Here is a 17,625-nt window from a genome sequence, read left to right as displayed (position 1 = left end):
ATATATAGCTAAGCATATTCTAAAACATCTCATCTAAGTTATGGAAGCAGTGACTTAAGAATACAACCTTTATATGCTAAGCATTCAAAGACTTTTCTTTCCTAGAATCACATATTCAAGAGCCTTAGAAATCATCCAGTTTATAGCCTTTACTTTACATAGGAACAAACTGAATCCTCTAAAGGTTAAGTGCCAGTGCACAGAATCAGTTCACTCAACACTAACCCAGTGCTTCCAGCACTCTGCTTATTTTCCAAGTAAAAACAGTAAACACAAGTAATTTTTCTTTGGTAATAATATTCATATGTGCTCAGTAAAAAAAAACACTTATCTATAATCCAGATCATAGAAGAGAAGTCAACAATGACTCCACTGGAAGCTCAAGCTTTTGCATATTGTTTTTACCACCCACTCCACTTGGCCACAAAAGACTTTAAAAATAAGCGAAGTTCCCCCCCATAAAAAAAAAATAATAACTTTGAAAACTTACTAAACAATATGTTATCAATTTACTTGCCTTTCAAGTCATGCAATATTTGCAAGAGTAGATGCTATTTTTAGTCAAAAAATAAATACAAAGCTGAATATTTACTTAAAAGGAAGAGTCAACATGGAAATAAATTATACTATGATATGATGACATAATTTAGTCATTACTAAAATTGAAGATTATAATAATATGTTACAGCAAGAGTTAGGTCAAAATTTCAAATCTAAAAAGACTAGTCTGTAATAAATCTAAACATTGTTTTAAAGATGTCATAAGCCCCTTTTCTAATCTAATTTTTGCTTATTTGTTTTTTGCAATTATGAAATAGGATTATAATAACCCATAATAATAATGGGTTATTTCAAAAAATAGCCATTCTTTCCTGTATTGATTATAATAAATTTATCATAAGCCTATTCTTACACATACCGTAATCAAGGTAACCAAGGTAAAAATAAAGTTGAATCTCTGCTGACTCCATAAAAGACAAATTATGTGGTCCTCAAATATTCTCGACAAATACTTTAAATGATATAGTAATAGTACTGACTTCCAAATTTTGACAGAATTCCAGCAAAAACCAGCTTCATGTTGTGCATATATATTGTATCTAGCAAGTTCAAGTTGTAAAATACCATATATAGTATTACTGTATGTTTACAAATTAACAAAAGCTTAGTAATATATGCCTGAAAATACAGAAGGATATAGAAGATGAGTGGTAACCATTAAGACAAGATTGATGGCAGGCAGAAAAAGATATAATCATTTTTCTTTATATATCAGTTTTTTTGACATATTACAGTGAACATGTATTAAAGTACTTTATAATATTTAAAAGTATATAATGAAGTTTTTTTAAAGGGTAAGGATATAAGCAAATAAAGAACAAAATTTTCTCATAGTTTGCTGTTGAGTATACTGGAAATAAGATACTGTTTTCAGCTATCTTGTTACTTAAATTAACTGGAACAACTACAATTTTTCTTTCTCTACAGAAATAATGATACACTTTAGAAAGTCTTATGCTTTGATAAATTTTCACACACTATTTTAACAACCATATAAGTAAGGGGAAAATGAAAAAAGTGAAACAGAGCAGTTGTATGCGTTGCTAGAGGTCACACAGTAACATCACACTATTCTGACTCCTTGTGCTGCGCTCTTCCTAAAATAAGCAGGCTGTGTATGTTAAAATTAAATATAGATGCTATTATTCAGTGGCAAATGGTAATTGGTGTGGTTAAAGATACCATTGTGGCAAAGGCGTTCTCCATCTTAACTCCTAATGCCTTGACTGGAGAAATAGAAAGCAACCCTGTCATCCCTGCTGCTAGTTCTCTCGCTACAGTTACTGAAGTTAGATCCCAAGAAAGCCCCTGAAATAACTACTAGGTCCCACATGAGATATCCTGCAATGAAGGCAAGCCTACAGTGTTTTGAACCCTAATACAAAATAAAAAGAATATAATATCCAGTAACTGCAGTAGTTTCAAGGTCTGATTTTCAGACCTTTAAGTAATGAGAAGTAGGGATTACTTTAATGCATTTATAATATTTATATTTACTTTAAAAAGCTTTAATAACCTCATGTGCATAAAAGTCAAAAATAGTTATCTATATTAAACGTATTTCTGAGACTAGTAGCAACATCATGAAAATTGTATGTCTTTTTTTTTTTTTTTAATGTTAGGTTGCCAGCATTTCCTCACCATTTTAAAAAACATTCTGTCTCATGATAAAACACACAGATCTTTCTGTAGAGGGTGAAAGGAGGGTTTGGGGAAGGGGAGAGAATGGCCCAAGTTCATGCTATTTGGATGACTGGACAATATTTATTAACCATTTATTAGAGAAGCAATTTTCAATAAACTTGTAACCCATCAAAATATATCAGAGAAATGGATCACTTGACATGACACTGTTTATGACTAAATTATATGCCAGTCCTCAGATTTAAGATCTGTAAACTGCCTAAGAAATTATGACAGTAATATGACATTAACATGACATTAACATTTTATCCACATTAAAGGTATTTTAATTTGCACACTCATAGGACACACTGTATGTTAAAAGGAAAGAGAAAGATTTACGGAATTCGTCTTGCAGAAAGAAGAAAACCTTCATGCTGTTTCACCTCATGATCACAGTTTGAGGAAAGTGTCTGTTTTAACATGTGGTTTTACCCTAAACCTCAAATGTATATTGTCTTAGGTGAGAAAAATAAATTAAAATGTTGTGAGGAAAGGTATCTATTATGCTGAAATCCTTAAACTGTGACATGGGCTAATAAATATTTTTAATCAGTGGTTAATAAATTTATTGACTATATACATAACATCATTGTATTTTGAGATAATATATTCTCAAACTCAAACTTTTTTCAGAACACAGAAAATAAACTACAACAAATATTTAAAATGCTACAGATGAGAATTTAGACTAGAGTTTATATTTTGCATTTTCTAGTTCATGTTGTATATTAACTGAATCCCCAAAAGTATGATAATAATCCATTAACTGTGTTTATGCTTGTGTTAAATACAACTTAAATATGCTTGTGTTAAATATGCTTGTGTTATGCACTGTTAAATAGAGTTATTAGTCTGAGAACTGAAATACAGCAGTTTGATTTTCAAATGCTATGTAAAATAGTCTAAAACAGAAAGGAAAGGGCTTTTATTGGAACCTGATAGTTATTAATGAATACCTAATAGCAATGGGCCTGCCTACATTTCTGGCAAGCAGAACCATATTCTTATAAACCACTGATGGGCTAAACAAACTGTTAACGACAGTTGCTTTTCAACACTTAAAATGGTCAGACTGTGTTACCTGACCACAAGGACAAGTAGGTCATCACTCTCAAATGTTATGCAATGTAAGAAACATAAATGAGACCTCTGTGGAAAGAAAAAACCCACAGGTATGGCTCCAGAGTTCTTTTGCTATTCAACTATTAATAGAAAACAAATCCCACTTAAAGCTATAAACACTTATAACCCTTTGCACTAAAAGATGTATTATCACTCATTTAATTTTCCACTTAAAGCTTAACAAGGTATTATTAATCCTAGTGTCTAACTAAAGTCCTGAAAAATACAACTTTTAACATCTGAACCTAAAATTTTAAAACAAATGTCTGTTACTCTTAAAAGATAAGATAAATTTTTTGCCTCTCTATAAACTTTTGGAGTACCCCTTCCCCTGGGTTTATGAACACCCAACCAATCATTCATAGATTGCAAAATAATACTCAATGAGTGTAAGGGAAACATCTAGATTCTTCACCAGATTCAGAAGGCCGCCTTCATTGGACACATGTCTTTCAAGTCAATGCCTTTTAATGTATTTTTTTCCTGGTGGTCACTGAACTAGCAGCATCAACCTTGCTTAGGAGCTAGTTGAATGCATAATTTCAAATAGTGCCCCAGACCCAAAGAATCAGAATGTGCTTTAAGCAAGATTCCCAGGTGACTCATATGTACATTAAAGATGGTGAAGCACTGCCCTAGATCACCCTGTACAGTTACTACAAGCTACTTCTATTTATTTGACTCTTCAGAAAAGAGAAAAAAGGAAGCTTTAGAAACATCATACTGATCAAGATAATTCATTTCATTCCTTGCCAAAGGGGGCATAGCACAGCTGTCCTTCTTTCAAGCCAGAAACAACCCACAAAACTATTTTGACCTAAAAAAGCAACAATTTTTCATACAGCTGAACTTAATATTTCTGATCTAAATCCTTCTCCCAGAAAAGGATAGCATCATTTTATAGTTTTCTTATAAAAATAATAATAGCTGTATTGTCATCAAATGGCAAGGCTCTATCTCTTATATTTTTTTCTTAATTGTAAAAATAAAAACATGTGTTACTTTATTAAAGCTCCCTCCCAAAAGCAAACATTTCAGTAGTCCACTAACGGTCAGTACTCACTACATTATCCAGAATTTAAAACATAATGATAGAAAAAACATGGAGTCACTGGGCACGGTGGCTCACACCTGTAATCCCAGTACTCTGGGAGGCAGAGGTGGGCAGATCACCTAAGGTCAGGAGTTCGAGGCCAGCCTGGCCAACATGGTAAAACCCTGTCTCTACTTAAAACATAAAAATAAGCCGGGTGTGGTGGCAAGTACCTGTAGTCCAAGCTACTCAGGAGACTGAGACAGGAGAATCACTTGAACCTAGAAGGTGTGGGTTGCAGTGTGCCAAGACTGCACCACTGCACTGCAGTCTGGGCGACAGAGCAAGACTCTGTCTCCAAAAAAAAAAAGAAAGAAAAAAACATGGAGTCCAGCACCGTTTGATAGAACAAGAATTTATAGTCAACTTTCTACAACTTTAGAGCAGCATTAGAGAAATGACAGATATAGGTGAGGGGGAGGAAGGCAGCAAATCACACTGCCATGTGTGTACCTATGCAACAATCTTGCATGTTCTTCACATGTACCCCAAAACCCAAAATGCAATTAAAAAAATAAAAATTAAAAATTAAAAAAAAAAAGTCAGGAGCTAGTAACTACCCACCTCCAATCTGTCAACTCTTCTGTGTTAAAAGACATAACCCTGGGTCATTATCAGAAGGCCTTTCATCTATAAGTGATTCTTCATCAAATTAAAAATATATATATTTTCTTAAGTTCATTATAAAATCTAATTAAGCACAACATCATAAGCAGTGTTTTCACTCATTTTCTTTAAGTCTTAAAAAATGTTATAGGCATGGAGCTCTCTGAGATGTTTTGTGTTTTATTGTGCTAAGGATTCCTGCAAGATGAGTCCTTACGATTCAAGGCCTATTCAACAGGGGTTTCCAAAGTACATAAAAGTAAATAAGTAGTAAAAAGATTCAGCAAGAAAGGGATTTTCTTAGTCTATGTGTTTTACTATAAAGAAGTATACAGCATATATATGAGCCTGGGCAATTAATAGAGTTTTATTTGGCTCACATTTCTACAAGCTGTTCAAGAAGCAAGGAGCCAGCATCTGCTTCGCGTAAGAATCCCAGGATACTTCTAATGGCAGAAGGTGAAAGGAAGCCAGTGTGTGCAGAGATCACATGGTGAGAGCAGAGGTAAAGCAAAGGGAAGGGAGGTGCTAGACTCTCTAAACAACCAGTTCTTGAGGATACCGAAAGAGCATGAACTCACTCATCGTCAGAAGCAAGGCACCAAGCCATTCAAGAGGGATCCACCCCCAAGACCCAAACACCTCCCATTAAGCCCCAAACTAACACTGGGGATCAAATTTCAACATGAGGTTTGAAGGGATAATATTCAAACTATGGCAAGAACTAAAATAGAAGACAAACAAAACACATACACACACAATTAGAGTCCTTGAAGAAGAAAACAAAACAATAAAACAGAGCTAATATTTAACTGTAAGCCAAGAAAATTAATTCTGAATATGAGACTAACTTAAATCTATAAGAAAGCCTACCACATCTTTGGAAAAATTGAACTTCAGAAAACAACAAACCTTTAGGATTTTCCTAGTAAAACTAGACTTTAAAGACAAGGAGAAAATGGCAGAATCTCCAGGCAAAAAAATACAATTACCAATAAGGGCAGGAAAATCAGGCTGGTACTGGTGATATCAAGAGCAATATATAAAACAAGGCATTAGTGGAACAGTATTTTTAAGAAAATCAAAGAAAGAAAAGGCAAACCAAATATTTTATATCCAGCCAAGTTGTCATTCAAGTGGCAAGACTATATCAAAACAGACTGGAATGTGTAAGATCTCAGGGAATACTGTACACAGGAGCCTTTTCTGAGGAATATACTACGAGCTTCATCGAAACAAGAAATAACTAGGGAAATACCAGCAAATGAACTGATAGCAAACATTTAATATAGTTAATTTGACAGCTGATTCTAAAACAAAGTAATAGCATGGGTAGAAGAATGGAATGTAAACATCATGTATTCTAACAAAGTAACAAGCATACAAAAAGAATGATGGACATGGTGGCCCTTGCCTGTAATAGCAGCACTTCGGAAGGCCAAGGGAGGTGGATCGCTTGAGCCCAGGAGGATGATTCCTTAGGATTCAAGGCCTATTCAACAGGGGTTTCCAAAGTATATAAAAGTAAATAAGTAGTAAAAAGGGTCAGCAAGAAAGGGATTTTCTTAGTCTATGTGTGTTGCTATAAAGGAATACATGAGCCTGGGCAATTGATAAAGAGTTTTATTTGGCTCACGTTTCTATAGGCTGTACAAGAAGCAACACCAGCCTGGAGCACATGGCAAAAACCCATCTCTACTAAAAATACAAAAATTAGCCAGGCATGGTGGTACACACGTGTGGTCCCAGCAACTCAGGAGGCTAAGGGTGGAGGATTACTTGAGCCTGAAGGGGGGTGCAGGTTGCAGTGAGTTGAGATCAGGCCACTGCACTCCAGCCTGGGTGAAAGAATGAGACCCTATCTCAAAAAAAAAAAAAAAGACAGAGAGACAGAGAGAAAACAAAAAGAAATGAAAAAAGGAAGAAAGAAAAACTCTAATAGGATCACTGGCTAAAATAAAAGTAACAAGTGGAAATCAAAGGATACCATGAAAAGATTAAGTGGGCTTTTTTTCCCCTTTTTCCTCTTTTTTGATTTTTTCCAAACGTCAACAGGTGTCAGAAAGTAGGGCTTTTTGATGAAGACACAATTGGTTGCCTTTGCTGTGGGACTCTGGTCTACCTGCTCCTGTTCCTGACTCACTGCTGTTTGCTCTCTGCCAGTAACAAGTCCATCAGGAAGCTGTGCTACAGCCATGGCTTTTAAAAATGCCAAGAAAACATCCATGATGCCAGAGGTGGCAATTCACCAAATTAGAATTCACACACACACATGCAGCTGAAACAACATCCCTGAAGGAGATGTGTGCTGACTTGATCAGAGGCACAGAGGAAAAGAATCTCAAAGTCAAAGGACCAGTTTGGATGCCTACCAACACTTTGAGAATCACTATAAGAAAATTGCTTTGTAGTGAAGGTTCTGAGACATGGGTTCACTTTCAAATGAGAACCCACAAGCTACTTATTGCCTTGCATGGTAATTCTGAAATTGTTAAGCTGATTATTTCCATCAATACTGGGCCAGGACTTGAAGTTACAGTCATCACTGCAGGTGCTTAAGTCAGCTATTTTAATAAATTGATTACTAGTTGTCAAATATAACTAACTAAATAAAAAGTTAAGCAGGAATAAAACAGAATCAAAGAACAATAAAAAACACAAATAGAAAGTTAACCACAAGAACAAAACTGCAAACCCTTCTAGATTTCATAGTTAGGAAAATAATAAAAATAGTTTTTAAAAATTTTTTTAAGTTTTTTTTTGAGATGGGGGGTTTTCCCTATATTGCCCACACTGGTCTTGGACTCCTGGACTCAAGCAGTCCTCCCACCTCGGCTTCCCAAAGTGTTGGGATTACAGGCATGAGGCACCCAGCCAATTATATCTCTTAAGAGACAATTCTCTATAGTGGTGCTGTATATCCTACATCAGCTTTTGTTCTAGACTGCATTTTCAAAGACATTTGTAGTGTAATCTTGGAAGATAGAGATAAAGTCTCCCCTTGGACCAGAAGGCAATTTTGTTATCTGACTAGGATAATAAAGATGTATTTACCCAAAATTTGGACAGGTTTATCAGGAGAGCTCCTAAAGAACTCCTTAAAGCTTAAGCTCTCTTAAAGAACTCCTACACTTGGAGTTACTCAGCTATGACACAAATCCACTGAGTATGCAGCATTACTTCTTGGAACTTGGGGGTCAAGAGATACTATTATACACATGAAGCATGTGTTACCTGTTGTGCTGTTAGCAATAAACCACTTTGCCTCTGACCAAGGAATCTCATGTCTTCCGCCAGCATCTATACAACTGTGGAAGGCATGCCAAGTAGGCTAAAATATCAGACCCTTAATAAAGAAACAATAAATATAATAGTACAAACTAATTTTTCCAGGTTATACTGCTGAGCAAAAAATGAACAAAAGGAGGGAAAAAAGAATACAAAAACACACACAACACACAGACACACACACACACACACACACACACACATACACACACACAGTTTTACCCCCCAACCCCACCCGCAAAAAAAAAAAGGAAAAAGAGAAAAAAGAGGAATGATAAACCAGAAGTCAATAAAATTGGCTACCTATAAGGGGTAAAGGGAAACATATGCTCCCACAATTGGCTACAGGAACACAAGAGGAAGAGAGTGACACACACACACCTCTCTGAGAATACCGTTATGTGTAATTTTGAACTCTGGAAGCATGTTAACATCATACATGTTCAAACATAATTAAATCAATAGGATGGGGACAAAGACACTTAAATTGAATGCAAACAGAAACAAATAAATGCAACTATATTTCAAATGAGTAACATAACTACACTCATTGGAGAAAAGGAATTGCAAATAAATCTGGAACTCTTTTTAGTAGGGTTGTTTTACTCAAAGTATATTTGCAGCAATTCTAAAACTATTTTATGTGTATTATATGACTGAGAAAATGAGTAAATGTATTGGTGTCATTAAGAGTCAGTGTTCTCACTTGTCATAAGCACCCAGGAGCCATCTTGAAAGGATTCTCCCTAGATAAATCTGGGACGATCTGAGCATCAAAATAAATAAGGAAAGTAATTGATGATAACTTATTTAATAAAATTAAAATCATGAGTCCTACTCCTGATAAACAGATAAATAAAATAAGGAGGCTAGGCTCTTCCTTACTGTAGAGTGATAGCTGTAACATGGAGGGAGCAGTAGAATTGGATAATCTGTATTTTGCAATCATCAGACAAGAATCATCAATGGATAACAGAGCATCAGCCTTCAAAGTCTCAGTCTAGAGCTTTTAACAGACATAGGCTTTATGGGTAGTGAACAAGTTTGTGAAGAGAAAAATAAGATGGTATTGGACAGTGTATTACAAGAAATTTAAACTGAGGAGAATGAGATACTAAGACAGTTCTCAGGAACACTTGGCAACATCAAGAGAAAAAAATGATTAAGAAGAAAAACAAAACAGAGAGGCTGAATCAATGGTCTAAGAGATTGTAAAAATCTTAAGTAAAGGAAATCAGTCTTTGAAGAGGTTCCAGGGGAACAGTCCACCTATCCCACTCTTTTCTCCATAGATCCACACTTGCTTTTCCCTTTCCAGGGTTACATATAACTATATACCCAGAAGAGCATATAAACATATAGTACAAAAACAGTGCAAGTATGTTACCTGGTAGTAAGCATAACAAGCTACATATGTAATTTTTCTTAACTTATTAAAATGTATATTGGCTTTTACTCCTCTTAGAACAATGCTAATTCTCTATGATAATCTAAATAAATAAATAATTTTTAAAAACAAAGACTGAAGAAAGAGTATACTGATAATTTTTACTATTATTAATGCACAATGCAAGATGGATGAATGGATGGATAGACAGATGGATAGATGAATATACTGTTAATAGTTCACAATTAGTGGCTCAATTATAACATCAAGTAACAGTCTTTCAAACAACTAAGATGAAATGCATTCAAATCATCTGGTTCTTACTACCTAACTGTATGCTAGTCCTGGCTCTCTCATTTCCAAAATGCCTATCTTTGAAATATATTTGCAGTACATGACACAGATAAAAATGAAATATAACTTAGACTCAAGAATAGGGAAGAATAATTAATATACAATTATTCTTCAATAATAACCATGTTTTATCAAAAGTTTTAAAATATTTTTAGCCAGAGAACTCTTTCTTCAGATGAAATGTTATTAAAAAGTTCAAACATGTATTCTACAAAATAACTAAAAGTAGAACTATTTTGGTTAAAGTGAATAATGGAAGTCTGGAGTACCATCTGCTTTGGAGAGGTTTCTGGGCAGCCCAAGGCACAGTTAGAAAACCACTGCTAGATAAAATTACAATATAAATGTGTGAAACAGTCAATGAAAATGAGATCCTACTAGTAACTATAAAAAGTATGGAATTTAAACTAGAGAAACATCAAACCCATTACTCTTTACTGAAGAACATGAACAAAGTAAATATAAAGTATTTTGAATAAATAATAGCTTACAACAAAAATATAAAAGACACCTCAGGCCAGGTGACTCACACCTGTAATCCCAGCATTTTGGGAGGCCAAGGCAGGCAGAACACCCAAGGTCAGAAGTTTTGAGACCAGCCTGGCCAATATGGTGAAATCCCATCTCTACTTAAAACACAAAAATTAACTGGGCGTGGTGGCAGGCGGCAGGAGAATCACTTGAACCTAGGATGCAGAGGCTGCAGTGGGCCAAGATCACTCCACTGCACACCAGCCTGGAAGAAAAAGCAAGACTCCATCTCAAAAAATAAAAATAAAAATAAAAAATAAAAGACACCTCATTTTGGCACTATGATAGCTATTCTTCCTGTTGTAAGCCCCTAAGTGATACTGGAATGTGATGTTACAGATTAATATGTCTATTCTGATGTCCATATGTCCTAAATCTATGTGCTATTTTGAAATGATAAACCGTGGTTCAGGAAATACTTTTTAATGATGAAAATATCAATGTTATTTACTAACTTCTAATCCTCAAATACACAGCTCAAATTTTCTAAGTATTATACTCTGCTTTTTAATAATTCATTTCTAATTTTTAGGATCACTTTTAAAAGTCTAAGTTTCCTCAGTTTCCTTTAGCTATAAAAGAAAAACCAAGAATTCCTTTCAACTCTAAAACTGCTGTAAGTCAAAACGAAGCTGTTTCTTGCCACTGTTTGCTTCTGTGGAAGCCAATCAAAAGTATATTAATAGTTAACAAAGCTACGGTATGATATACGAATAAAGGCTTGCATTAAAAAAACTACTTAGACAGTATTTACAAAAGAATCTGTACTATTAATTATTCAACATTTGGATCTGACCAGAAACCAGAGGACTCTATAATGCTCAGTTTAAATGAACTACTTAATGTTGTAACAAACACTCAATACAGTGGGCTCAACGAATTTCAGACATACTACAATTTATGGGTTTTCCATTTTTTTGATCAATGACAGATTTTAATGCTAAATCAGTTTTAATTTCATTTTTCTCTAAAATGTTTACTTAAACCAAAAATTTTGCATCTCAATTATTTTATGTTCTAAATCTGAATGTAGTTTAAATCAATGCATTATTCATAAAGCAGACATCAGGAAAGACAAAGCTGTGCACTTCTTTCAAAGCTGCTAAATTGCTAAAACATACCATATTTATGCATGCAATATTTGATTGTGTTTTTCTTAAAACACAAGCTTGTTTTCATCAGATCAAGATATGCCAAAAATTCTACACCAAACAATTTTTGTTTATAATTAAAGCAAGCATCAATCCAAGGATTGTCATCCATTTTATTTCATCTCTACATCAAAAAAAAGTAATTTAAAAAAAATTTTTTAATTTCCTTGAAATGATAAGAGAAATGAAAATGTAAGTGCCTTCACATAATAACAGTAAGCTGACCCTTTGGGAAATGGTTGACTTTCTCAATACAAGGTATTCAAAGCTCATTCAAAAGTGTTCATTTAGAATGCAGATATCAAAGATGATGCAAATGTTCAAGAGAAAATTAGAACTTACCAGATGTTCTAATCCAGCTTTGATGTTTCCAGATTCCCTAAAATAGAAGAATAAAAGTTGTAAATAGTTGTTAAATCCTTGTCTGCTCCAATTTGTTTACCTCAAAATGTTTTATAAACTCTTGTAATTTTTATCTATATTTACTTATGTTCATAACAGTTTTTAAAAATAAAACAATTTTTATCAAAAGTGAACAGAACTTTATAAGATTTACCACTAAATTAGTATTTCACTAAGAAAAGTTTCAGATTTTTCAAAGTCAATGAAAAACATAACAAACTCAAAAACATCATTATTCTACTCCTCACACAATATCTATTCCTTTCATAGTAGCTTTTCCACGAGTATTTATTAATTATTTTTATTTCCAATGCTTATTATGAAAATGTTCAAATTTACAGAACTATCCACCACCTAGATTCTACAACTCATATTTTTATTTGCTTTTGCAAATATCCATCCATCAATGGTTGCATTTTTATGTACACATAAAGAATACATTTGTGAGTACATAGCTAAATAACTAAATCTTAACCTATTTTCTTCTGTCACTAACTTTATTAATTTAATGCACACTAAAAACCAGGACCTAAGATCATTTTAATATTAAAAAAGAAAATATCACAAAAGAAAACATAAACATCAAATACCATGATATATTTTAAGTATCATGATACTTAATTGAAAATATTAAATTTCCTGCTTTATACTGTAAAAGAGACTGCTTATGGAACTAAAAATAGAAGTATTTCTACAAGTAGCAAACATAATTTAAATACACACTGTTGAAATGTGGCAAACAGTTAAATTTTTTCTGATTTCAATCTGTACTAATTTATTTGTGACAAATGAACTTTGGCTTTTCTCATTCTGGTCAAGCAATATTTTAGTTCCATTATAACTACCAAGCATTACCTTTTTAAACAAGAAATTATACTCCTAGCACACTGCTGAAAGTAATTATTAATATAAATCCTCCAACAATAAACAGTATTATTATATTCATGATGTTTAATCTTTTTCCCACACCTCCTTGCTTCTCTGAGGGGTCTCAACTTTCTTTTCTATTTCTGTCTTCTATTTTTTCTTTGCCAGAGATATACTTACCTGTTTCCTTTGTCTTGCTATACTATCTTTCCAAATCTCTCCATTTTATTTCCTTTAGATTTGCTGCTTGAAAACTGTACTCATGGCTTCCAACCTTTGCTCTCATGGCCCACTATGATATATTAGGAATAAATTTCCACTTCTACTGATTAGCACTAATTTTCAGCCATTCTTTTCTGTATTTCCTGCTTCTGGCAATCTTATCAAAACTATATATTCAATGTTTAGCTATTTAATGGTTTCTGAAACTCATTCTTTAATCTCTAATGTCTGCAGTCCTACTGACAAATGATAGGAATTAATTACTGCAAGGTGCGAGAGAAGGCTACTATCTATATAAATAATTATTTTATACTTTATCATTACAAAATTAATGTATTTATTGGAGCTGGGAGTCAAATGAGTCTTTATGTTTTCACAAGAACATTAAAATATAGTTATTTGTATAACAAAATTTAAACAAAAAAAAGTAACAGTGAAACACTTGAACAGGGCAACGTGTGTGTGCGCGCGTGCACGCACACAAACACACACACAAATCAAATCTTCCTTCCATCACTGACTCTCAGTTCTTAATCTTGGCTTATCTTTCTGAAGGTGTTCTATGCACTCATGTGTGTATGTGTATCTGTGTGTGTGCCTCTGTATGTCTCTTTCCCCATCTATGTTTGTTTAAATCCACAATAGAAGTATATTATACACACTATTTTGTACCTTCACTTGGCAATCTATCTTAGAGTTTGTGCTATATAATACACATCTACTTCGTTTCCTCCCACAGCCATATTGTCAAAAATGGTTCTTACTGGAAAATAATATTGCAATATAAAATGAACAAAAATGACCAGATTCAAAATATAAGTCCATACTTGATTATGTGAAATAACTGGGGCTGGATATGCTTTATCAGAATATTACAGATTTCAGAAAGGTTAAGGTATGTCATACAATGCTGCCAGTAGGGTCTGATGCAGCATCTCATCATCATACACATTAATAATTCTGAAACAAACATATTAATGTCCACATAAAACGGGATAAACAAAGACTGTAAATAGCCTCATTTCAGGGTAGGTTTGCTTTCAACTGAGCCTGCCACAATCTTAGGGAAAAATCACTTAATTTTCTGAGATGCTTGTATTTTAGAATCAGGACAAGAAACTGTTCTTTATAACAAAAAGGAAAAGTAGGCTATTTCTTTGCTATGTTTCTAGCAATACTTTACATTAAAATATATTTATAAAATGTTTTTAATGGCATGCCTGGGAAAAAACTAGTCATCATTTTTGACACATTCCCTTTCCTTCACTATCAAATGTAATCAACCACAGGGTCTTGGCTATCTAACATCCTTAATTATCATTAGATCTAACTATTTCTTTCTATCTTCACAGCTTTTACGTTACTTCAGTCCATCATCTTTTCTTCCTAAGTTGTTGCAACAGCCCTCTTACTGGATGTCAATAGTTCCTGCCTTGTCCCATGTCAATTCGTTCTGCATAACACAGGAAAATCTTTCTAAAATGTAAGCTTAATTATGTCAATTCTCTTCTTAAAATCTACAATATCCTACTATACTTCAGTTTACCTATTCTTTCTATTGTCTTGTCAAAGCTACATTACAGGAAAAGTACAAGAGCAGCCACAACAAACTACTAACCTGGTTTTACTCACCATTGAACCACTTTCTCCCTTTACCTAAAATGTTCCTTTTCTCCCAGCCACCTCTAATCTTCCCTGTCTATCTAACAAAAATCCACCCTACAGGACTCATCCTAAACCATTCTTCAATTGGGGAAACCTTCTCCCTTTCCCACAAATTATTTAATAAATTCTTCCTATACGTTTCCATAATACTCTGGGCATGTCCCACCACAGAACTGATCACAGTATTTTATAAATGCCAGTTTACTTTCCCATTCAAACCAGTGAAATAAAAACTCCTTGAAGATATGTGTTACATCTTTTTAATTTTTATATTCCAGCACTCAATACAATGCCTGAATCAATATATTTAAGGGTATGATATCTGATCATCACAAGACAGGCTTGGGTAGAGTTAGTAGCAACCAACTCCAGCTCAGGTGTCTGAGCAATACTACTTAGCCCCACTCTATCTCCAACCCATGTAAAAAGCAAGGCAATTTGCAATAGTGAATGGCTGCCTAAGACATAACAGTAGTACTAGGAGGAAGGTACACATGCATGGTTGTACATGAACATGTGTAAGGTGTGGGTTGTTCTTCTGCTTTTCTTTCTTCTTTTTTTTTTTTTTTTTCTTAACTGTTTTTGAGGGAGTGGGAGCCACAATGGGGAAAGTAGCTGAGGCTAAACTAGAACACTAGAGGTTTTCTACTCTAGTTTTTAAACTAACCTGGAAAAATACAAGTCAGAACCTAGGTTTTTACCCTTCCTTTTAGATTAAAATTACAAGTCAAAGCAGCTAAATGCTTTTAGTAAACAAAAGATAAACCCACAAGAAAAATCTTAAGATGTATAAACAGAAATTTTAAAAAATAATAATCTTATCCAGATAAAACAGAATAAACTAAAGAAGAATGTAAACAAAATAACATCTTCAAATAGATGAGTTTTAGAAATATAAGTATAAAAATACTGTTATGAAAAAGAATCAATATATGTTAGTGAGTATTAAAAACATAATCATTTGAAATAAAAAATTCAGAGAATGGATTGAAAACATAATAGATACAGACAGAGAATGAATTAATAAGCTGGAAAACTGGGTAGAAGAACTATTACAGAGGCATAGGGAGGGGGCAAAAAGACAAGACGAACAAGTGATAGAATTAAGAACAGGAGAAGTGTAAATATCCATATAATGAGAATCCTAGAAGTAATGAAAAAATTGAAGAGAAGAAACATTTGAAGAAATAATGACAGAGAGTTCCCAGATATAAAAATATTCAAATCTCAGATTGAAAGGGCACATAGAGTGCTGAAAAGGATGTTTAAAAATCCACAGCAAAGCATATTACAAGGATATTTAAGACTATAATGAATTAAGAGAAAAGTCAAAAAGCTTCCAGAATGAAAAAGGAGACCCCTCCACAAAGGAAGAATAACACTGATATTAGACTTCTGAACACTAAAGTGGAGGCAAGAAGACAATGAAGTAATAACAACTCTCAAGATGAAGTGTTACAGGAAAGTAACTGTGAACCTATAATTAAGATATAGCTAATAAACTATTATTTAAATACAAAAAAAATATTAGCAGCATACAAGGTTTCAGAAAAGTCACCACACAAAGACATTATTTAAAAGAAGTCTTGAGGAATATAATGCAGGTAAGAGAAATAAATTCAGGAAAAAGCAACAAGGTAAGGCAAGTAAAGAATGACCTAGAACAGAGTAATTGTTATAATCTATGTAATCAATAACTAAAAAGAAAACTAGAGAAAATTCACCCATAATCACCTGGAACTGAAATCCTAGAAAAGATTTTCAGATTGGATAAAAAAATAAAATCCAACAATGTATTATTTACAAAAGACACATAATACAGAAGGGCTTCCCAAAAAAGGTTTCCCATAAAACCAGGGAAATTAACCAAAAGAAAGCTGGAGCAGCAAGTTTAATGCTTTAATGACAAAATATATTTAAGTCCCCTACTCCCATACATACAAACATATATATATTATATATATATATATATATGTATGTATTATTATGAAAAGAAGGTAATTTTAGGTAACATATAATATATATATATACATACACACATGCATATATGTATGTGTATATATGAAAATAAAGTAATTTTAGGTAATATATAAATATATGAGAGTCAAGGACTTAAATGTATTCTAGTATAGCAAAAGATAAACCAAGAAGTTTTCACTTATATCTGGAAGGTTTGCATATACATAAAGCTTAACACCTATCATATTGGGACACCTAGGTTTAAGCAAGTTCTCCATGAAAATCAGTTTTCTTCACTTTTACTTTGGTCAGAAAGATAAGGAAGAATGACCATCTCAAAACAACACAAAGTATCATGAGTACATAACTACAACGCAAGACAGTATGATATACAGTGCTGACTTTAGAAGCAGAGTGCCTACACTCAAATTTAAACACTCCTACAAAATAATCATGTGAGCCTGAGTAATAATCCAACTTTTCTGAATCTCAGATTATCCACCTATGATGTAAGGCTTACTTGCCTTACCTAACACACAAGGGTGCTGTGAGTCAGAAGGATAATGTGCATGAAGATTTAAAAAAATCAACTATAGAAATGTTATTATGATGGAGGATATTTAAACACAAAAGTCTTAAAAGTGATCCTAAAAGTTTTAATGAATTTTTAAAAATAGAGACGCAAGATCCAAGACATTGATAGAAGGATCTTACAACAAATGGTATAAAAC

The 17,625-nt window shown here is 33.4% G+C and overlaps 1 protein-coding gene across 1 annotated transcript in view; it reads right to left on the bottom strand.

Moving 5' to 3' along the window:
- RSRC1 (arginine and serine rich coiled-coil 1) overlaps window positions 1-17,625 on the bottom strand; it is a 400,525-nt gene that overhangs the window by 209,973 nt on the left and 172,927 nt on the right. The window contains exon 6 of the mRNA XM_074405388.1: window positions 12,122-12,158. Within this exon, the coding sequence (XP_074261489.1) occupies window positions 12,122-12,158 (37 nt within the window). The remainder of the gene's footprint in view (window positions 1-12,121; window positions 12,159-17,625) is intronic.

This window comes from Saimiri boliviensis, chromosome 9 (genome assembly GCF_048565385.1).
Source record: "Saimiri boliviensis isolate mSaiBol1 chromosome 9, mSaiBol1.pri, whole genome shotgun sequence".
NCBI classification, from domain to species: domain Eukaryota; kingdom Metazoa; phylum Chordata; class Mammalia; order Primates; family Cebidae; genus Saimiri; species Saimiri boliviensis.
The sequence above is the reverse complement of the archived record's forward strand: the minus strand, read 5'-3'. Positions and strand labels throughout refer to the sequence as shown.